This window comes from Caloenas nicobarica, chromosome Z (genome assembly GCF_036013445.1).
Source record: "Caloenas nicobarica isolate bCalNic1 chromosome Z, bCalNic1.hap1, whole genome shotgun sequence".
NCBI lineage: Eukaryota > Metazoa > Chordata > Aves > Columbiformes > Columbidae > Caloenas > Caloenas nicobarica.
This window is the reverse complement of record NC_088284.1, coordinates 64,931,017-64,951,981: the sequence shown is the minus strand read 5'-3', so window position 1 is coordinate 64,951,981 and position 20,965 is coordinate 64,931,017. Positions and strand designations below refer to the sequence as shown.

Genomic DNA, 20,965 nt, shown 5'->3' with positions numbered 1-20,965 from the left:
ATGTGAATGTTTTACAAATGTTTAATAAATGTATTTTTGATAATCCCTTCAGATATGAGGAAGAAGCAAGGCACAAAGACACTAAGACCAGATCAACCTAAAAGGTTAATTTGGCAAAGCTTTATAAACGACGTCATACAGTACTTTGGCCAGAAGTGTCAGGAAATATTGTTAATGGAATGCCAGTCTTTCCTGTAACTGACTTTCTTCTATAATAGCCAAATGGAAGCAACGGCCTTTTTTGTTTTGTGAGTGGGTTTTAAGCATGAAGAGAGTTTTTAAACGGTTGTTGAAGGAGGTGAGTTTAGGCTGTATAAAATGAAAAAAACCTTAGGGGTGTAATTCTAAAGTAGCACCTCACTCTCTATCATATCAGAGATCTATTGCTGTTGACTATAATACCCTGCTCTGTTGGCTGCTGTCAAGCCCCATATTTTTCACCCTTGACTGACCTTGATTCATCTGAGGATGATGATAATGAAAATGTAACCATTTTAAAAGAGGTTGCAAGAATGGTTGTACTAAAACACTTTCATTTGGGTGTTCAGTCTTGCAGACAAAAAAAACGAGGTCTTTTGAAACGATGACCCTTTCATGGAAGCCAGAATTTCCTGTGGTTCATGATTATGAGGCTTTTTGTTGGTACTTTTTCATTTTCCACATAATTTATGCTGTCCTCAAGTATTCAAATGTGCATTTCTGAAATGCCTGCACACATTCTCCTTCTCTGTGAATTCTAAGACAAAAAATTCTGTCCTGTTGGACTGTTAACGATCTTGCTTTTCAGGAATTTATTTTTGATGGCTATTATATTGTGGCTTTGCTTCAATTTTTCTAGAGGTTAAAAAGCACATGTGTTGGGTAGTACATATGGTTACTGTTGATCAGCAATTGGAATTCATCTGTTCAGGGAATACTTTGGTTTGCCTTCTGCCAGGTCCTGGGCTCACTTGTGTGTGTCAGAATTGGTATTTCAAAACTTTCTAGAAAGTTCCTACAGCACCATCTGGTGGAGAGCTTTCTTGTTTCATTTATATGCATTAGAAATTCTGTTAAAAGTAACTCTTTGACCTTTTTTCACCCGACTCTGAAGTTTTAAAATTTGTAACATGAACCAGTTGAATGTTTCCCTGACAACTTAAAGCAAGTGTTAACTTCAGTCTTAGAGATGAGTCTAATTACTGGAAAGCATTTTTAATATTTTCAACGACCATTAAGTTATAAAAAAAAATAAATGTAGCTGCAAGATTTTTATGTATGTTACATGTGATAGCTGAAAGCACATTTTTGTACAATTAATTTTTTTTCTTCCAGGATGAAAATATGATCAACTTTATCAAAGGTGGCTTCAAAATTAGAACAAGTTACCAAATATACAAGTAAGCCTTTAGAAAACACTGAAATTCAATGTTTTTATAAGAAGGAACAGTTGCATTAATGCCTCTGAAATAAAAAGAAATACTTTTATAGCAATTATAATGATTATACTTCATATAATTTCTAACTCATGTTTCCTCTTCCCTCCTATTTTTTTTCTGCATCGAAAGAGAATGTCATCAGGTGCTACAGATGACTCAGGGGAGCAAAAGCAAAATTGAAACTTATTACCAGTTTGAAGGGGGAGTAAAACTTGGAATCGGAGCATTCAACTTGGTATGACTTTTCCAGACTACAGAAAGGCCATTGGCGTAATTCTGTAGGATTCTTTCTTTGCAGATACAGTGCTGTAATCCTGTTTTTAAAATTACACACTTGTAAAATAGAAATACAGGCTTTGAAGGTTCTATGAAATATAAAAAGAGCAGTTGCTTTTTGCATGCATGGTTTGTAGGATCGTTCTACTAATTTACTCTGAATTGTGTTTAATTCTCTTGGACTAATTTATGTAGGTATTTCTTAAGAGGAAAAGCAGCTACATCCACCTGTGTGTAGCAGGAATTTTTAAGATGCTGTTTGTTACAGGATACCTGGAGTAACCACTTTTATTCTAACACCCCCATGTATACCATTCTTTTGCTTCGGTGGCATACTGTAGATTGGCATAGATAATTACAAATTCAGAAGCATGAGCAGTAGTTTACTAGTTTGTGCAGAAGAAAACCATGTACATCCACTAGTGGTTTTCTTTACAATTTACTACAGTTGCCTTTTCACATCTGCCATGGCAATAGCGAGAGTTGATTTCTGCTGCTGTGTTAATTTCTGTATCATTTCAGACTGGAGCTGACCAGTTCTGAGTATGGTCACAGGAACTCAGGTCTGCCTGCACCTGCCGGTCTTTAAAACCCAAGAAACTGGTAGATGTCTGTGTTCATAAGTGCTCTGACCTTTCCTGTTCTTCATGAAATCTCCTCAGTGGGAAGCTTAACAGAAAAAGTCTCTGCTGGGCAGAATGTGTTGGGGTGAACTGACTTTCAAATATACCTTCTTGTAATGCTCATTGAAAAGGTGGTTGTGGTCTTTATAAGTTTTCTGTTGAAGGAGAACAAAAAGTGCATATAGTAGAGGGCTAAAGGATAATAACAATATCTAGTATTTCTAAAGCAGTATGCTTGCTGGTCTGCTAATTCACTGCTCCCACAGTAGGAACAAGTAGAACTTTTGTGATACCATTGTGTCACTTGATTGGCAGTAAAGGAAGATTACAATTGTACATTTTAAGTACTACCAAAATAGATAATACTTTCATTCCAGATGACCCACAATTTCGAAACAATTCTGATCAGCTGAAGACAGAAAAATCTGTCATTATCTGAAGAACAACAGCTGGACTCTCTCTTGATGTTTCTGTGCTGGATGATCATCAAAGTCTGAGTTTTCCTGAAGCTGCAGACTGATTATATATTGTTGATTATGCATGTCTGTTTTCGAGTTCTTTTGTGTTTTACTTTTTCACTAATGTGTAATGGCATTTGACATAGAAGCTGGCGTTTTTGGCTCAAGTTTATAGTGGTGTGACTTTTTTTAAGTTTTGAATTATCTTATTTTTGTTTGAAATGTGTTTCAGATGCTGTCACTTTTACCAGGAAGGATCATCCGACTTTTAGAATTTATTGGATTTTCTGGCAATAGGGTATTGGATCTAATATTTGTTTTATCAAACTAGTCTTTTTTGAGATGGAGACTGGGCGGATTTAAAATCATATATTTCACAGTAAAAGTATAATGATCTGTATTGCTTATCAGTATTTTAGTGTTGTTAAGAAGAAGTTAAGTGGACTAGATGATGCAGGTATAAAAGGGCATATGGTGATATCCTGATCTTGAACAACCATGGGAAATGAACAGTCTCCTTCAGAGAAGGTTTTGAAATTGCAATTTCCTTTCCTTTTGCTGATCCTTAAGGAGAGGATATCAGCTTACTTTTCTAGCCTATATAGTCAGAAATTAATGTTCTTCATACCAGTAACTGAAGGTAGAGTCACAGTTCTACATTGTGTCACCAACAGTCCCAGTCCATTTCTTTGGGAGAAGGAATTTCTGAATATCATGTGTCACTGTGGAATCTCAGTGCCTCTTTTCTCATGGATAAGGGAAGTTATTTGTAACCATAGCCTTGTTTTTGTAAACCTTGCTTGTTTTGTAAATATTTTACAGCCCTTTAAAACTCTTTTTGGCAGTCATAAGAAAAAAAAATCAAAAACTAAACAACAAAACCAACCAACCAAAGCAACCCACAGAATGATACATAACTAAACTTCAAGTTATTAATGAGACAAAGAGTCACCATATGGTCTTATTGCTGTTAGTTTGTCCACAAATGTGGTTCTGCTTATGTAAAATTAGACTTCAATAGAGACCTGCTTATTCTGTTGCTTTCTGTGAAAGACCTGGTTCATGCTGAAACTCTTCTGTGATACACGTTTTTGCCCTGACTGAAAAAGCAATGAAAGCTGAAAGTAAAAGAGCAAACAATTTTGGAGTGTCACCAGATTTTTTCTGTGGTGCTTCAGTTCTCCTGTAACTCATCAAGTTACTATGCAATGAAACTCTTGTTATTTGTTTTGAGGCAAAACTGCTAAAATGCAATATGTTCCTGAAGAGCCACTGCTCTTGTACAGGGCATTTCTGAGCTCGTCTCAACAATCTTCCAAGCAGTCAAGCTGTCATGTAATGGGCATAAGCTGGAATGGATTGGAAGAAGTTTCATGTGTTAACAAGCTGAATAAGCCTCGGTGAATCTGGATTGCTTTTTTCAGCACACAGAAATTCTATTGTAGCTTCTGGAAATGGTGTCTAGAAGTTGATGTGTCAGCAGAGCTAATATTTTGAACAGAACCTCAAAACAGTGGCTGAGTTGATTGAAGAGAATTGAGGATAACCAGGTATTTCTGTGAAGGAAGACTTGCTGACAGGTAGCACTGGAACAGTTCAGAGAGGTTCTCACTGAGCATAGACTTAATGACATTATTCTGAAAGGCTCATAGCCAGAGAATAGCGGGGAAGGGATGTAGACCTGTGTGTCTGCATGATCTGTGTGGTGTTCCCATTTCACCAGAGCATTGAAATGCATGGGTAATTTTATTCAGTTTTAGCATAATCTTCTTGCTGAGTGCTATCAGCTGTGGCAGAACTATTTTAGTAGAAGGTTGTGTTGTATCTGAGATAACAAAATGCTGAATTACGAAATATTTATATCTGAATGAAAAACTGGATTGGGTGGAGCCAAAAACTATTTAATAGTAACTCTGTATACTGATAGTTAATTCTGCATGTGTTTGTGATGTTTCTTAGGAGTTGGGCCTCTGTCAACTACGGGAAGGCGCATCTGGCAGCAGTTTGAGGGCCATTCTGTGTACTTTCACCCTGTTGGTTTATCATACTTACATCTCCTTAATCCTTGGTGAGACCCACTGTGTAGCTGTTCAGTCATGCTACACATTATGATAGATATTGTGATTTTTTTGAACTGAATTTTCAAACTGTGGCAAATTAGCTTTGTAGCAGGAGATTGCTGTACACTTAATTTGACCTGAAACTAATATCTCTGACAAAGCTATATCTGCAGAAACTGTGAGGGTAGATACCATTATACCAACACCTTGTTCCATTTGCAGGGCTGTCTCAACATGCAACAGCAAAATACCACAAAACACTTTTAAGTTCAAACGAGTCCTTATCCATAAATTAACATCAGATATTGTGAAAACTATCTCCAGAACGGAGTCTGTACTCTCAAACAATTGACTTGGAAGTTCAAACATGTAGAGAATTAATTGCTTTTGCCACATGGGGCTGAAAGTCACCATTAATTCTGTGTGCACCTGTGACACATGTTTTCACGTTCTTTAGTTTGGAAGTATTTTAGTTCTCGTCCCTCAGGCTCATCAGGAAATTAAGGAGAACTTCATTTCTTTCAGTATCACCTGTACTTCATTATTGAGCTAAAAATTAGGAAAGGACACAGCTGACAATTGTTTTCCTAACTTGTTAAAGCAATTAAAGGGATTATAAAAATATAATTAAAGGGATTTAAGAATATACAGGATCTATAACGAAACAGTTTAAAGAATATTCATATGTTCTATTCCGTTTCTACTTACAGACATTTACTGTCTTAAAAGCACTTAGTACCTTCAGGACAAGAATTTATTTTTATAGAAACACAATATGATGAAATAATTCTGCTTTTGCATAAAAGCAGTCATCCGTTAATCTCTTAAAGCCATAATATGTTTTGGAAACCAAAATCCTAATCTATGAAACTCAGTTATTTAAGTACATTGAGTTTGGTTTGTTATATTTTCTAGGTACGGGAGAAACTAACGTTCAGGAAGCAGACAGTCTCCTCGAACCCTACCTCCAGAAATTTCCAAATGTATGTATTCTCAATAAATTTTATAACAGCAGTGTGCTTCCTCAAGCTTGAAATAGTAACTGGTTATTTTTCTCATCTCCTTTCAAGGGTTCAATTATTCTATTTTATGCTGCCAGAATAGATATTCTGAAAGGAAATTTTGAAAAGGTAAATCAGCTTTTTTCTTTTTAAGGTTTTTGTTTGTTCAGAGTTCCACTTGGGGAAGATACAGCTAATTCATCTAAGTAACTTATTTTAGTTGGACCAACAATTAAGCTCTTCTCCCTGTTAAAGTTCAGTGTCAATGTTGATTTAATCTCTCTTTCTGTGAGGCCGAAGGGAAAGTTTATCTTATTTTGATAGTCAGGTGTTCTCCACTTAGGTGCTAGGAAAGAATTTGCTCTGTAATTACGCATGGCTCTCATGTGGAGCTGGAATTGAGCCAGTTTTCATCATTCTTACTTAAATACCTCGTAGGCCCAGTTGAAGTTCCAAGAATGCATAGCAGCCCAGCAAGAGTGGAAACAGATTCATCATCTCTGTTACTGGGAGCTGATGTGGTGCTACACCTTCCAGCAGAACTGGCTTCAAGCATATCGGTACGCAGACCTGCTCAGCAAAGAGAGCAGGTGGTCTAAGGTAAGTGGGCAGGTGGACATTCTTATGATACACCAATAGCCTCTCCGCAGTTAAATTTGCATTTCAGTTTGCATAGCAAGTGCAATTTTTGCTTTCTTCTGAAACTCATAAGAAAAGGCACAATGCCACCAAAATGGTAGGTATAACTGGGTGGCTAAGGAGGAATTTTTATTTCACATTCTGAAACACCAGAGCGATAAGTACCAGTGCTTCAGCCTCTCTAAAAACAGAGGTACTTACCAGAGTTGTGTGAAAGAAGAGGAAAACTGTTGACCTGTATCTCAAGTCACGTTCTAACACTTACTAATAAAACCTGGCTGAAGGAACTGTGTTTGTCAGTTAATTACAAACAGATGAGAGCACACCTAGTCAGCAGATGGTTCGTGACATAAAATGAGAAGGCTGCTGGTGACAGGGTCTCATGCGAAAAGTTGGGGTATCTGCCTTTTCCTTGTAAAAATGTTACTCAAAGTATGAAATAAGCACAATGTGCAAATAATTTTTGATACATAATTTTTGATAGTTTCTTTTTAGTTACTGTTTTATTATGCTTAATGGAAAAAGGAATACATCCAATTCTTGACAAAAAAGGACAAGAATAGTATATTCAACATGAAGTGCAAATGTCTTGAATAGAATTATGGACTTTTATTTTCTTTCTCTGCAAAGTCAAGTTATTGAACTTCCCTTGGATCGGTAGTTGGATATTCTGTTTTTTTCAGGCGTGTCTCTTCACGTAACAGATAATATAATAACATTAATGGACTTTAAAATAGCTTCATCATTTAACTTCTCTTCATCACTGATTTGCATGATAAATTTTACTGTTCTTTGCAGGAGACACCTTTAGCATTCTGAATAACTTATTTAGAAAGTTAATAATAAAATTATTAAAATAAATAAATAAAATAGCATAAATTATGTGACAAAGAAAATGCTAAACTTCTATAGTTCCACCTGCCTGAAAATTACTAGAAACATTTCTCTGCAGCAAGTGGGGTGAGAGATTTGAGTCCTTAGTGTATTGACTGAACCCAGCAAATTAGATGTGGTAATATGTTGCTGTTTCTTTTTGAAACAGGCAATATATGTATTCCAGAAGGCAGCAATTCTATGTATGCTTTCAGAGGATGATTTGAAAAGAACTGATGAGGACATTGTATCTTTATTCAGGTAAACATTTGTAAAGCAAATAGCTGTGCAGTCTTTTTTACCCCCTATAAAAGTTTTTTACTTGAGTGTCTTTTTTTTTGTGTGACTTACTTCCTACTTAGAAGCATCAACTGTTTGATTTTCCTCTTTGCTTTTAGCATCATAATATTTAAAACACTGCTTTTGTCAGCAAACATACATCCTGCAACTGCAGTCTAAGTGATGTGAAAGGATTTAAGATGTTATACATCAGAAGAGAACAGTGAATCTTACTAAATGAATTAAGAGGAATTAGCAGTTACATAAAGCAACTTCTGTTTTCGATTTTCCCTCGTTCTAGACAAGTGGATGGTCTAAAACAGAGAATTGCAGGAAAATCTATCCCAACTGAGAAGTTTGCAGTAAGGAAAGCTCGACGCTATGGAAGTTCTCCACCAGTGAAGCTGATATTACCCGCCTTGGTATTGATGCTTGTTTTCTTTTTTTTCTTTTCAAATACAAAAGAGATAAGTATAATACATTATCCGGTGAAAGAATATTATCAGGTGGTATGTGTCTGCATTTTTTTTTAAGAATTACTGCGTTCATGCAATAGGATTTTTGTAAAATGTACTAGGGTTTGGATCGTGCTACCAACCACTAGCAGGCCAAAACCAGAGCCAGATTTTTCGCATGAAAGTTCAAACATACAGAGAATGACTGCTGTTGCCACATGAGGCTGAATTCACCTTTCAGCTAGAAATGTGCATAGGTTTCTAGTATATATGTTCATGTTCTTTCGTTTGGCAGGATTTCAGTCCTTGTCCTCTACACTCATTAGGAAGTTAAGGAGTACTACAGCACTTTATGTTCTTCTGGTGAAAATGAAGAGTGGTGGGTTTTATTTCCTTATATTGAGTCTGACTAAAATTTGCGGAAGTTAATGGTACTTTACTAATGCTATTCTAATTTCACATGCTTTTAACTTCTGAAGGCATTAGTAGTGCACAGTCTGCTTGTGTCTGTTCACAGCAATGATACTTGGCATATATGTATGCTAAAAATTTTGTACCTGCATAATTTAGCAACAACTGAAGATGAAAAATGTAATTTGAGAAGAAAATTCTTATGTTAAAGCTCATTGATATCTAAAAAGAGGAGTCCAATGAAAATTAATCTTTTAGTTTTAAAATTCACTGTCTACTCAATTACCTATGAAGACCTAAGTAATAAAGTTGTCTTGGGCTTGTACAGCACAGTGCTCTTCAATTGTGAGTATATAGCTTTGGTCTTTCTGTCAAATCCATTATATGTTAATTTAAGAATTTTTCCATCATGGATTAAGCAAAAATGAACGTAGTGTATGGTGTTACTGCAGTAAATGTAAATTAGTCAGGACTACAAAACTGAAACAAATCAAGCATAATGTAGTCGATAGTGTCAGTAACACCACTTCAGACTTTGATAAAACAATTTTTTTTCCCCCTATGGAAACCCACATAGTTACAGCACAAATATAAGCAGAAATGTTTCAACAATGTATTGTGTCAGCTTCAGAATGACATCAGGCTTCAAATCTCAGAGGTGTAATTACAGTTCAGATACAGTAGAATAAATGATACTCTTGTGTTTGTGATGACTGAGTGAAGACCTCAGCAAAGTTTTGTATTGGTTAGCATTAACTCTATATTTTCTGTTTCTCTTTATGTGTTACAATGTGGTAACCTTTAATGCACTGAAACAAGCGTATTGCTTCCTGTTGTACTGAAGCATATGGGAAACTTTGTGCCAGGATTTGCCTTGATTTTTTTTTTTTTTAAAGAAGATTTTTTAGGAATTGTATTGGAAGTGTGTATTGGATGTGTGTACTGGAACCACATGTTTATCCAGAATGTTTTATCTGCTTCCACTGTTGCTCCATAGGGAAGTTAACAACCTATAGATGATAGCATCTATATATAAACAGGTGTACAAATGTGTGTTTGAGTGCACATATATATATATGTATACTGTACATACACACAAAACCCACAAATACACACAGAAACTTATCTGTAAGCCTGTAAAAAGTAACTACTTTTAGTTGCTTCTTTAGTTCATATGCAGAGGCCACAAGTTGAACATAAAATACCCAGTTTTGCTGATGTGTTATGTGGGTGATGGTAAACTATCATGTGATAAAAGTCTATTTAGTTTCATATTTAAAGATCTAAAAAAATACATGGTAGGATCCATTAAAAAGGTGTCTGAACATTCAGAAATTAGAGACACAGTTAACTTTGTCCGCACACATTTAATGTCATTTTGCCTCCCCTATGCGTACTCTGATACTGGTATTATAATATAATGATACTCTTATGCAACTTTAAATGATTATTGAGGTAAACATGACTGTCTTTGTAAACTTGCATGGAACTGACTAATGTCTGATGTTCATTGTGGGTGGTTCGTTGAAGTTGTGCATATACCTCTGTTCATGGGCTTCTGAACAGTGAATGTTTTGGCTTTGAAACCTTTCGTATTGTTTAAAACAAGTTTTTGTAGGCAGTATTTTTATGTACTCAAAATGTTGCGCAGCAGCCTTCCAAGGGTTACTCTTCAGTTAAATATTTATGCGATTCCATGAGTTTGTTTTGTTTATTTTTTTTGTCAGGAAATGATGTATGTCTGGAATGGCTTTGCAATTGTGGGCAAAAGAGCAGACCTCACTGAAAACTTACTGATAACAATTGAAAAAGAAGAAGCTGCTCTACAAAATGAAACTGGCAAGTAATCAGTTAAGTTGGTAAGAAAAGCCCATGTTTGTCTCTGTCTACTCATGTTCTGTGAGATAAGTGTTGACTCTGGCACTATGCTATTAAACCTGAGTATGGAAATTCTGGAGCCACCCGGGAGTTAGTAGTGGTTCTTCAATATGTCTTTGATCCAGCTTGATGGGTGCTGGACAAGAATACAGAAAATTCAAGGATGTGAGGTTATTAGGTACAGAATTTAACTGAATCTTACTAAGACATTCTAGTCTCTGAGAGTGTTCTTGGAACATAATCTGCTAATTTCTTAAATGTCTGAAAAATACTTTTTCTAAACCGATTTACACCACACTTTACTACAGAGGACACATATTGAGGAGAATATAACTAGGTATTAAGGAATTAATGAAGTGCTATGCATGAATCTGTGTATCTACTTTCTGGCAAAATAAAACATGTTTGCTTGTTGTAAAATAAAGCATATTTTTAACAAATAAACTTAGATTATATATTTAGTTCTTGATGTCTTGGAAACATAGATGCTCAGGGTAATGTTTAGAGAATCAGTCTGTAACTTATTCCCAAAGGAGTTTAAGTTCCATTATTACAACAGGTTTACTGCAGAGGTACCTGGCTTTATCAGGTTTTATCTGGTGGCTGCTGTCATCTGTCACGGGAACTTCTCAGTAGACGTCTCTTTTGAGTTCTTCTACAGTGAATAAATATTTTTGCACATGAAACTTTTTTAATGGTAATTCACTAAAAATTATTAATATTGAACCCAGATTTTAACCACACTTAGCAAAAGCTTAGCAAAAGTTAGTTTTGTCACTTTATTTAAACATTAATTATGAAATGTAAAAGTATCTCTAGTTATTATTTACATATAAATTGATGTGATGCATCAGAAGTTATACAATGACATACAAGAAATGCATAACAGTAAAATCTGGATGGTTTAATAAGCTAAATGAGAGTAAGTTGCAAGGCCAAGACTGAATTGGCCACCTTAATTTTTTTATACTATTCTTCACATTTCTGCAGAATCAGTAGTGTGCCTCTTAACTCTCAAGTGCTTTTCCATTTTTTGTTGTCATATTAAAACCAAAATGTGGCACTATGCAAGACGTCTGCAAATAATGTTGCCATGAGTTCTGTGCAGAGGGCTCTGGCAGAAGCTGTTGGGAATCCCGTGCTGTATCATGCAGACGTTTGTGCTGTAAGTGCTAGTCGCTTGTAACAGTGAAGTAAATTTCCTGTCAGATTCCTAAGCAGAGATACACAAGGTATCAAAATAAAAGGAACAGAAATAAATCAATCAAGTGTGTTTTTCTCATGGAAATATGCAGTATACAAATAGCACTTAAGTTAGAAGCATATTTGGTTTATTTGCTTTCTGTATCTTTTTTAATAATATCTGCAGTCAAATGTAGTTTTGTTCTGGACTTTGCATCCATGAGCCTTATTTACTTTCAATGATATAGACTCACACAAGATAAAGACTCAGATTACCAGAATTGCAGCTGAATTGAGACCCAAAGAAAGTGATTAAGGCTCTTAGCAGAGTATGGCAAGGATACATTATTATTTTATGAGACAGCTGTCAGTACCAGATAGCTTTAAAGGGCTGCTAAGGTGCTGTAAAAAAGCGCGTTAATTATACACAAGGTCATGTAGGGATTGAGACTAGATAGAGGGAGCTGTTTATGTTCCATTTACTTCAAGTGAACAGGCACAGTAAGGAATCTGCCAAGGATTGAAAGTGGTTTTACGTTGCATAGAGCTGAAAATAGAGATGGTAGAAGGAGCAGATGAAAGACATAAAAATTATTTGTTTTTTCCCCTCAGGATTTCTGGAAAACTTATTTTTCCACAGTTGGGTCATCTCCAAGATATAAAAGAGGAATTTGTAACTTCAAGAAAAACTAAATTCTGTGGTTATGTTGTGTTTTTTGTAATCCTGATAATGATATTTCCTCTGGTATAGAGGCCTGCAGGAAGATGGTTCTTCCACATTTATTGCAAGGTTGTCTATATTAAATTGGCCTATGCATTTACTGTCATTTGCTGTCAGTGTTTTGGCATAATAGCCTTCCTTCCTGTTAGAAATGCCAGGGAGATACTAGGCGAAGTTGTTAAAGACTAGCAAGCTTTTACTGACATCAGTGCTTGCCCCCAGTCATTTCAATGCATGAATCCTTTAGGAGACAGTCACAGGAATCCAGTACCTTAGCCTAGCAAAACAGGGAATGGAAAATACTCACCCACTGCACCTCTAACTGTCACTAAAAGCACAGTCTGTCAGTTACTATCTATCGAGACTTTCTGGATTTAAAAACAGACAGAAATAAGCCTGAATGTAGTGGCAAAGCACTTCACTGAATCCTAAAATGCTTCAGTCTTGCATGTTTCAGAACTGTTTACATAGGATTTTTTTGGCAGACTATTAAGAAAAAAATTAACATGACCTTAGAGAGCTGGTAATTAGTTGTAAACAACATGATCTGAAGGGAGGGTGTTTTGCTTCCTGAATCGTTAATGTATGTGCCGCCATCTGTCTATCCATATGTGTTTTCTTTCCTTCTTTTCCTTCTCTGCACCCAGAAAATGTTATAAACCAAGGCAACGAAAGAGGATTGCACTCGCAAAGATTGTATTTGAGAATCACTCCAGAAAAGCTGTTGAATCTGATATTTTCAGTCCTATTGAACATAAAACTTCCTTGAATTTTCCAAACACTCTACACTGCTAGTGAAGCTTCTTAATCGTTAGAGATGATGGGAGTACTAATGAACATGGTTTCTTGAATGTGTACTGCCAAATAATGCTGCCTAAAAGTTCTGCAGGACAGAGTCCTAGTGTGTTCTTGTGCTTTTCACATTACTGGTGCTACTTTTCATGTTACTGCCAGTGCTCTGAAACAGAGGAATCTGTCAAGCTAGTGCAGTGCAAAGAAGGTTTCAGCCTCACTGGAGGTTTTGCTGGCTGTTATAGATGTTACAAGTACAGAAATCTTCAACTCATGCCAGTTCATGCCTGTGTTGTACTGACTTCCAGACACAGAAGACTGGAGAATATCTGGATGTTTCATTTTGTTCTTATTTCTTCTTAGCCTGTATATTTAAAGAGAAAGAGATAGATGTTATGCATGCGTCTTCTTTAGTAGACAGTACTTAAAATTGTGCCTGCAGGCTATGTATGTTTTGAGACATAAAATCTGAGAAGCAGTGTCCTGAGTCTGAATATGTATTCCCTACCAAAGATCTAATTTTGCCTTTCATGATATCTTCCAATTTTTGGATGTATCTCACATTTAGATCACAATGAATACTATATGGATGATGTGTGCATGTTGCAGTTACTGAAGGGCCTCTGCCTGAAACACTTGGGAAGACTCCTGCAAGCTGAACTGTGTTTCAGTAAAGTAGTTCAAAGGTAAAAATAACATAACTAGACTTTTAACCTTTATATTTTGTAGCTTTGAGTGAAATCTGTGCCATTCGTAGTGACCCGGACAAGCTGGAGAAATGGGCTGGCAGCAGCACATGAAGTTCAACAAGGGGAGGTGCCATTCCCTACCCCTGGGGAGGAATAGCCGCAGGCACCGGCACAGGCTGCTAGGGGCTGACTGGCTGGAGAGCAGCTTGTCGGAAAATGCCCTGGGAATCCTGAGCATCCTGGTCAACCCCAGGCTGACCATGAGCCAGCCATGTGCCTTTGCAACAAAGGTGGCCAACAGTGTCGTGAGTTGCGTTAGGATGATTGTCATCAGCAAGTCGAGAGTGGTGATCCTTCCTGCCCTCTCAGCACTGCTGAAGCCACATCTGGAGTATTGTGTCTAGTCCTGGACTCACTGGTACAAGGGAGACATGGACATACTGGAACCAGTCTAACAAAGGGCTGTAAAGATGGTTAAAGGATTGAAGCATTTGTCATGTAAGAAGAAGCTGAGAGAGCTCAAAGCGTTCAGCCTGGAGAAGACCTGAGAGGGTTACCTGAAGAGAGTGTGTTTTTGCAAAAAAACCCCCAAAACCTCCTTTCCGTTGTGCCCAGTGCCAGAACAAGACGTAAAGTGCACAAACTGAAATACAGGAAATACTGTTTAAACACAAGAGTGAGATTTTTAAATTTTTTTTAATTATTATTTTTTATTGTCAAGTTGGTCAAACACTGGCACGGGTTGCCCAGAGAGTCTGTGAAGTCTCCATCCTTGGAGATGTTTGAAATATAGGTGGACAGAGTCCTGGACAGGTTGCTGCCATTGACCTTGTTTTGATCAGGGTATTGGATGAGATGATCTACAGAGGTGCCTTCTAGCTGCAAGGATTCTGAGAATTTTTTGTGTTCAGGAAAACATGAGTTTTCTTACTTCTCCGCTGATTTGTACAGGCAAGCTAGGATAAGGGGATCTCAATTCTGTGTGTGGGAAAGAAATGTTTGTATTACACTGCCTAACCTACTGAGCATAGTTTTTATCTCGAGTCATCTTTTTGGATGGTTGGGTATTTTTGCACCGTAAGTCACACAGTAGGATCCCAGTCTTGGAGTCGTGTCCATGGTAGCTTGGGTGACATACCATGGTACAAATAGGAAGTGTGAAAGAATTAATTTTTGCTGCTAGAAGGTCATGTTGGCAGTATTTTATCTCCGCTTTTTACAGGTGAAATTGATATGCGCAGAGTTAACCAGTAAAAAAGCTTCCAGAGTGTTTTCTCTGGCCCTATGCTTTTACAGGCGGTGATTGCATTTAAAAGTTAACTGGTCACTTGAGGAAAGGTTGTAATTAACCACTTCCGTATTTTCTGTTTTTCTAGTGAGAAGCAAATCAAATATGATAGTTACTTGGTGCCGTTCACCCTCTATGAGTTGGGTCTTCTGTACAAACAACAGGATGAGAGAGAAAAAGCAATAAGATACATAGAAATCGCAAAGTGAGTGGATGATTTTTTAAAAATTTTTATCAGCCTGTGGATTAAGTATAACTGAATAGCTTTAGGAATGAAGGCATGTGGGGTTTTTTGCTGCCTGTTTGCAAAATACAAGTAATGATAAATCTGTGTTCTTGACTTCGAAAATTTGTTCATTAGAGTTGAATTTTAGAGTTTCAGGAAACTGTTCTTCAAACACAGTGGAGTAGATAATATCGAACAAGACAGAGTATGAAGGGAAAATGTCTCCATTTCATTTACACTTCAGAGATGCTGAGGCCCCACTGTGTGTATGGGATGGAGCTGGAGAGTCCAGGGAAGGGATCTATAGCACCACTGTCCCAAAGAGCAGCCAGGGGGCTTATATCTGCTGCAGCAAAGGCATCAGTGGGAGTAGGTTAAAAGCCAGTACACTTCTGACCACCTTTGTTTTTCCTTTCACATCCTGTCACAAAAGAGCAGTAGAGAGCCAGGTTTACTGTAGAGTAGCATCTGTAGATTCATCTGTAGATGCAGTTTTTTGCCCCTCACCCCCTTTTTTTTGATTACATAATGCTTGAGTTGTGTTTTGAAGTTGAACGTAGACTTTTCAGCTAGCATCCTTTCTTTTTCTATTTTATAGTCTTCTAGCTTGTCTTTTCACAGCAAATAATTGGGAAGGCTGTTGAAAGGATCAAAATAAGTGAAAGAGATGCTCAGACATGGGTTCAGTTTATCAGGACATTTAATAGTTAGTACTGGTATAAGTATCTGCTCAGTTTGTGCATGTAGCTTTAAAATGTCTCATAACTCATCTTTTTCCTATTGAAGAAGTGAGGTCTGTTAACTTTGGTACTTCGGTGCATGTATGAAATAGAAACAATCATGGCCAAGAATGTTCTTCTTAAAATAACTTTATTGTTTGCAGAAAAAACTACAAAGAATACTCTATGGAGTCCAGGTTGCACTTCAGGATTCATGCAGCACTTGACAGCCTGAAGGTCTCGCCTGCTTCAACACCTTGAATGACGAGGGACGCTTTTTCATGCATACAATAGCCAACACAATCTTTTTGCAATCTTTTTTTAATCATGGAAAAGAAAAAAACTTAATTATTGTTTTCTGTCATCTCTGATTTGATGTATGCCATTCCTTTAGACTGTTCTTTTTCTGTATAGTGCATATACTGTATCTACTTGATACTTTAAAGAAGACCTTATATTTTGTTTGATAAAAATTTAATATTTGACTTGAATGGGGGATATTTTAAAAAAAAGCTGATGGTGCAATAAAGTTTAATGCAAACACTTTATTTTTTTATATGAAAACAGATGCTGGTTATGCAGTGGAACTAGTAGTAATTTCTACATTTTGTGAAGTTTTGATTTTCTGCAGTATACTTGAGACCTTTCTGCCTCTGGAAAAAAAAATGCATTGTCTGCAGATAATCTTTTCCGGCATTTGGCATTATCATATTCTGAAAGTTCTGTTCCAGAGGAAAAAATTAATCACCTTTGACTTAATTTCATTTTGGGAACAAAGTGAACCTGTCTGAAGTGCAATATTTTTACACTGTCAGATAAAATTAAGCAGAGCTACAGCTATAATGTGTTTGTAGATATGTTTCACTGAAAATAAGTGGTTACAGGGGATATTTTTCGGTCATAGAGAAGCAGGGCTACAAGGGACATTAAGAGATCCTGTGTTCTGTATTCTTGCTCTAAAGCAGGATCAACAGTCTCATGTCATTCCTGACAGATGCTTGTTTAGCCTGTTTAAAAAAAAACAAAAACAAAAACCCCAACAAACACAAAAGCAACAAAAAAACTTGCACCGAGAGAGATTTTGTAACTTACACAGGATGTCTTTCCCAGGGGGGAAAGCCTGGGAAATTTTTCGTGATGTCTACCCTAATTAATTCTTGGCACAACTGAAACCAATTGCTTCCCATCTTCCCCGTCATGGATCTGGAGAAAGGATCATTATTTTCCTAATAATGGGAAAAACTCATAACAACGCAAGTTGATTGTGCATCAGAAAGCAAATCTGCTTTTAAACTTGAAGATAAGAAAATGTACATGTTTTAATTACAGCTTTCTACTTTCTACCAAAAATGTGTAGTAAAATTGAGATACATTTATAAGTGCATATAGTTTTCACATTAATATATGAACAGCAATATCAATTTGAGTTTCCCAATTCATTATATATGCAAATCCTGCTAGCTGTCTATTCTTAAGAATAAACTTTATTTAAGTATAGATCAAATTATTGTTATTTCACTAATTATTGCAAAACTTGTCCATTTCCATATTTTATTAATACCAGTATATTTACTTCTGCACAGTAAATGAATAGTAACTATGCTCCTGTGTGTGATTCTCTGCCCTTAACTCCCACCCAAGAAAAAAACAGAACAAAAGAAGTAGGTGAAAAACGTGTTTTCAGTAAAAGGGTAACTGAAAGTTTCTAATTAAACAGTCAATATAATGTAAATGCCATAGTTAGTTTTGTCAGGTGACTGAGAGCACAGCTTTCTTCTATGACTTATTTTATAAATGAGTCATGTAATTGCATATACATCTGTAGTAGAGTGGCATACTTAAAGGTGAAGTAAATGTTTAAAAATATTAGCTAAATACACATAATGGGTCTTTCAAAGTGGAAGCCTAATCCAAAGTCTGTTGTCTTCACTGTTTTGGATTTGTGCCTATTGAAAATGCAAAACTAAATTTTGTAAAACCATACACATGTAGATTGGAAGCTTAGATACCTGAGACACTGAATCACTGATGAATTGCAGCGTGCTTATTTTAAAATATATTCTATCGACTGTAGCTAAAGTACAAAAGATACTTGTCTTTTTGTCAACAGAGATTAGCATATGCTACCGCCTTCTCTAATTACATGCCGTTGTATACATATGTGATTATAAGCTGTAGGCAGGAAAGATAAAATTCTGTATATTTTCAGACAATACTTTTAATACCCCTTTGGGTATTTACATCTTCTGTTCAGGATTATTTTGGTTTAATCTGATCATTGGATTGTAGCAATCAAATGGGACCATCTCATTTTCTTGTGAAAGGTGGTGAAAACAATTACAGATAAAAGGTTTATATTATGTTTCAAATAGTAATCCACTCTACGGAAGACTTATTAATAGAAATGAGACTACAGATTCTCAGGATGGAGCATGAAGCAGTGTCTGAACTCTTGTTTTTGTGGGAAGCATCTTACATTAATAAATAGCATTTTATAGGTGACTTGGGATAGAAATCAAAATTAAAGTAAACAGTGAGTTTCAGTAGAAGCCGATCATTTGAAAGTTTAGTACAAGTGTCGTGTAGTGGTGTACTTTTTTCACAGAAATTATATTGACTGCAGAGAGAGTGAAAGAGAACTTTGTTTTCTTCAGCCTTCCGAAATCAGTATTAACACCCTGTGTATGTTACATTTTGTCTCTTTTGGGATCAGCCTTGTTGCACTCACGCGGAGAGCGGGTATATCAACACAAATTGGCAATACTCTCTGTAGCATTTGATGCCCTGAGGTCCCCAGTGTAAGCACTATTTACAGTTTGTCTCATTTTTTTTACTGCTGTTCCAAACTTGTGTCTTAGAAAGCCTGATTGATCAAGATTCTTAGCTTTATTCTGGATTTTTTTTTCTAACTTACTATTAACAGTGGAAATACGTATGCGTGAGAGTGATTTGTAGCCCTTCAGTTAAGATAGGTCTCAGTAGACTGTAGAGATGCTTTGTCTTCCAAATGCTGCAGAGGAAGCGCATGTCTCCCCAACACAATGCATCATTGGCACAGTATCATTTACTACATTATGTCTAAGTCAGGATAAGTGATTTGTAGCTAAGAGTTCAGACAAAAAGTCTATGGCTTTTTATTTTAACCTGTTGTATACTATACTGGGCCTTAAATACAACTTTGATTTAGTCTTGCTGCTCTTTATAATCTTCACCTCGCTTGTGTCCCATGGGAATTTTGGATAAAGTGCTGAAACTTTGAGCAAAGCTGAGCATTTACCTATAACCTCTGTTGATAACAGTAGAAATTATAATATATACAGGAGCAAAGCTAAATCCTTAGTTTAAGCAAGCAAGGTAAAACTTACATAGTTATTTTATGACAGAAGGTCATTCCGGTACTTTTGATAATAGATGCGAGGTTTTTTTAAGGTGAGGAATAATAAGGTAGCCTGGTTATAAGACAAAGCTTCTCTTTGATTAAGAGTTGTCTACTCTGGAAAATATTACAAAAAACCTTCTTGTCTGTGCATATCATTCGTATGTTTAGTCTTTTGGTGAAAGATCATTGTATTATGGTTTTTAAGTCCTAGCTCACCATTTTTTTAACAAAAATCGAAAGAAAAGATACGTTAAAAGAAAGCTGCTTAAAGGCTGTTTACATATGGGTAGCAGCTGTATTTAGCACCTTATGGCCAGAAAAATGTGCAATAATCAGATCCTGTTATGTTTCTTAAACACCTTGCTAACTAGTGTATAAAAGAAGTAATTTCTTGTAACAAATCAAACTTAGACTTTGCAATTATTTTATTACTAATCTTAATGGTTAATGTCCTTTTGTTTCTGTGTATTCTTATACTATATAGTTCAAGAAAGAATGTTTATATTTGCACTGGTGATGCAGTTTATTTGCTTCTGAAGTATTGAGGTTTGCACATAATATAATGTGGTACTTAAGTAAAACCAAGGTCAGAATAATGGGGGATGAGGGATGATGCAGCACGGTCTGGTTTTAAGAGCATTTACCAATGTTCATTGTGATGCATTGGAATGGATTCTCACTTCAGAGGAATAAAAGACGTTTTATGCTTGTGCTACCAAGTACTGAATTTGGGACTGTATTCTAGTTGTGCATTAAAGAACCTTCACCTGAGATTTATCAAAATAGTATCAATAAAAAAGTCCTGATTTCAAGTTTAAACGTGCCATCCTGGGTATATAGCTCTTGTATACAAGCTATCTAGGCTGAAAAGTAGTACAAAGCTATCAAGGTCTAGGAGAGAATAAAGGGTCTCTTTAAATGTAGATAGCAAATATAAAATAAACTACTTCAGTCTTAATTTCTCACCGGGGATCAAATAATACCTTTAAATGGTATAAAATACAGCCATAAATAGTAATTAACTCATTCTGTTAATCAGTTGTGTCATTAGATTCAGTGAGAACTAGACATAATATACTCTTAGGATTCTTTTTAAAACCCAACATTAAAAACAGGGAGAAAATTATCTTTTTACATGTGGGCAGAGCTTGGTTTTAGTAACATTTAGAAAAGTAAATGTTCAGTTATTTTTTAATGTGGCATGGTTAAGCGTTTCCGTAGTTGCATGTAATTTTGCCTGATGCTTCCCAGCAAATAGGTCGACTTAATTACCGTGGCTTGGATGGTAAGAATGGTGATTATGGTTATCACAAGAACAAAGACAGTAGATAACTTTGCTCACAGAAAGGCAAAATAGTGGAGATGTTCCTGTATATGTGTTGCTGTCTGTAAAACACTAATTTACTCTCAATTATTAGACATACCGTAGTCCAGAATAAAACCTTTGTAGCTAGATTAGACTGCTTGCAAAGTATTGAATAAAGGAAGTACATTGAATAGAAGGAAAAGAAGGCACACTGAAGTAAGGTAGAAGTGCAAAAATAGGAACTACTTTTGCATTCATGCAGGCATTTGGCAGGAGTTATGTTACATTTATA

General features: G+C 36.1%; 1 protein-coding gene across 4 annotated transcripts in view; it reads left to right on the top strand.

Moving 5' to 3' along the window:
- The window catches only part of TTC39B (tetratricopeptide repeat domain 39B), a 75,396-nt gene extending 55,011 nt beyond the window's left edge, over nt 1-20,385 (top strand). For all 4 annotated transcript variants that reach the window (XM_065656742.1, XM_065656743.1, XM_065656741.1 and 1 more), the window contains exons 7-19: nt 1,315-1,379; nt 1,548-1,653; nt 3,008-3,073; nt 4,735-4,843; nt 5,751-5,818; nt 5,906-5,965; nt 6,275-6,436; nt 7,518-7,609; nt 7,929-8,049; nt 10,221-10,332; nt 13,635-13,752; nt 15,132-15,248; nt 16,153-20,385. In XM_065656742.1, the coding sequence (XP_065512814.1) occupies nt 1,315-1,379; nt 1,548-1,653; nt 3,008-3,073; nt 4,735-4,843; nt 5,751-5,818; nt 5,906-5,965; nt 6,275-6,436; nt 7,518-7,609; nt 7,929-8,049; nt 10,221-10,332; nt 13,635-13,752; nt 15,132-15,248; nt 16,153-16,249 (1,293 nt within the window). In that variant the 3' untranslated portion in view covers nt 16,250-20,385. The remainder of the gene's footprint in view (nt 1-1,314; nt 1,380-1,547; nt 1,654-3,007; nt 3,074-4,734; nt 4,844-5,750; nt 5,819-5,905; nt 5,966-6,274; nt 6,437-7,517; nt 7,610-7,928; nt 8,050-10,220; nt 10,333-13,634; nt 13,753-15,131; nt 15,249-16,152) is intronic.
- The last annotated feature ends 580 nt before the right edge of the window (nt 20,386-20,965 follow it).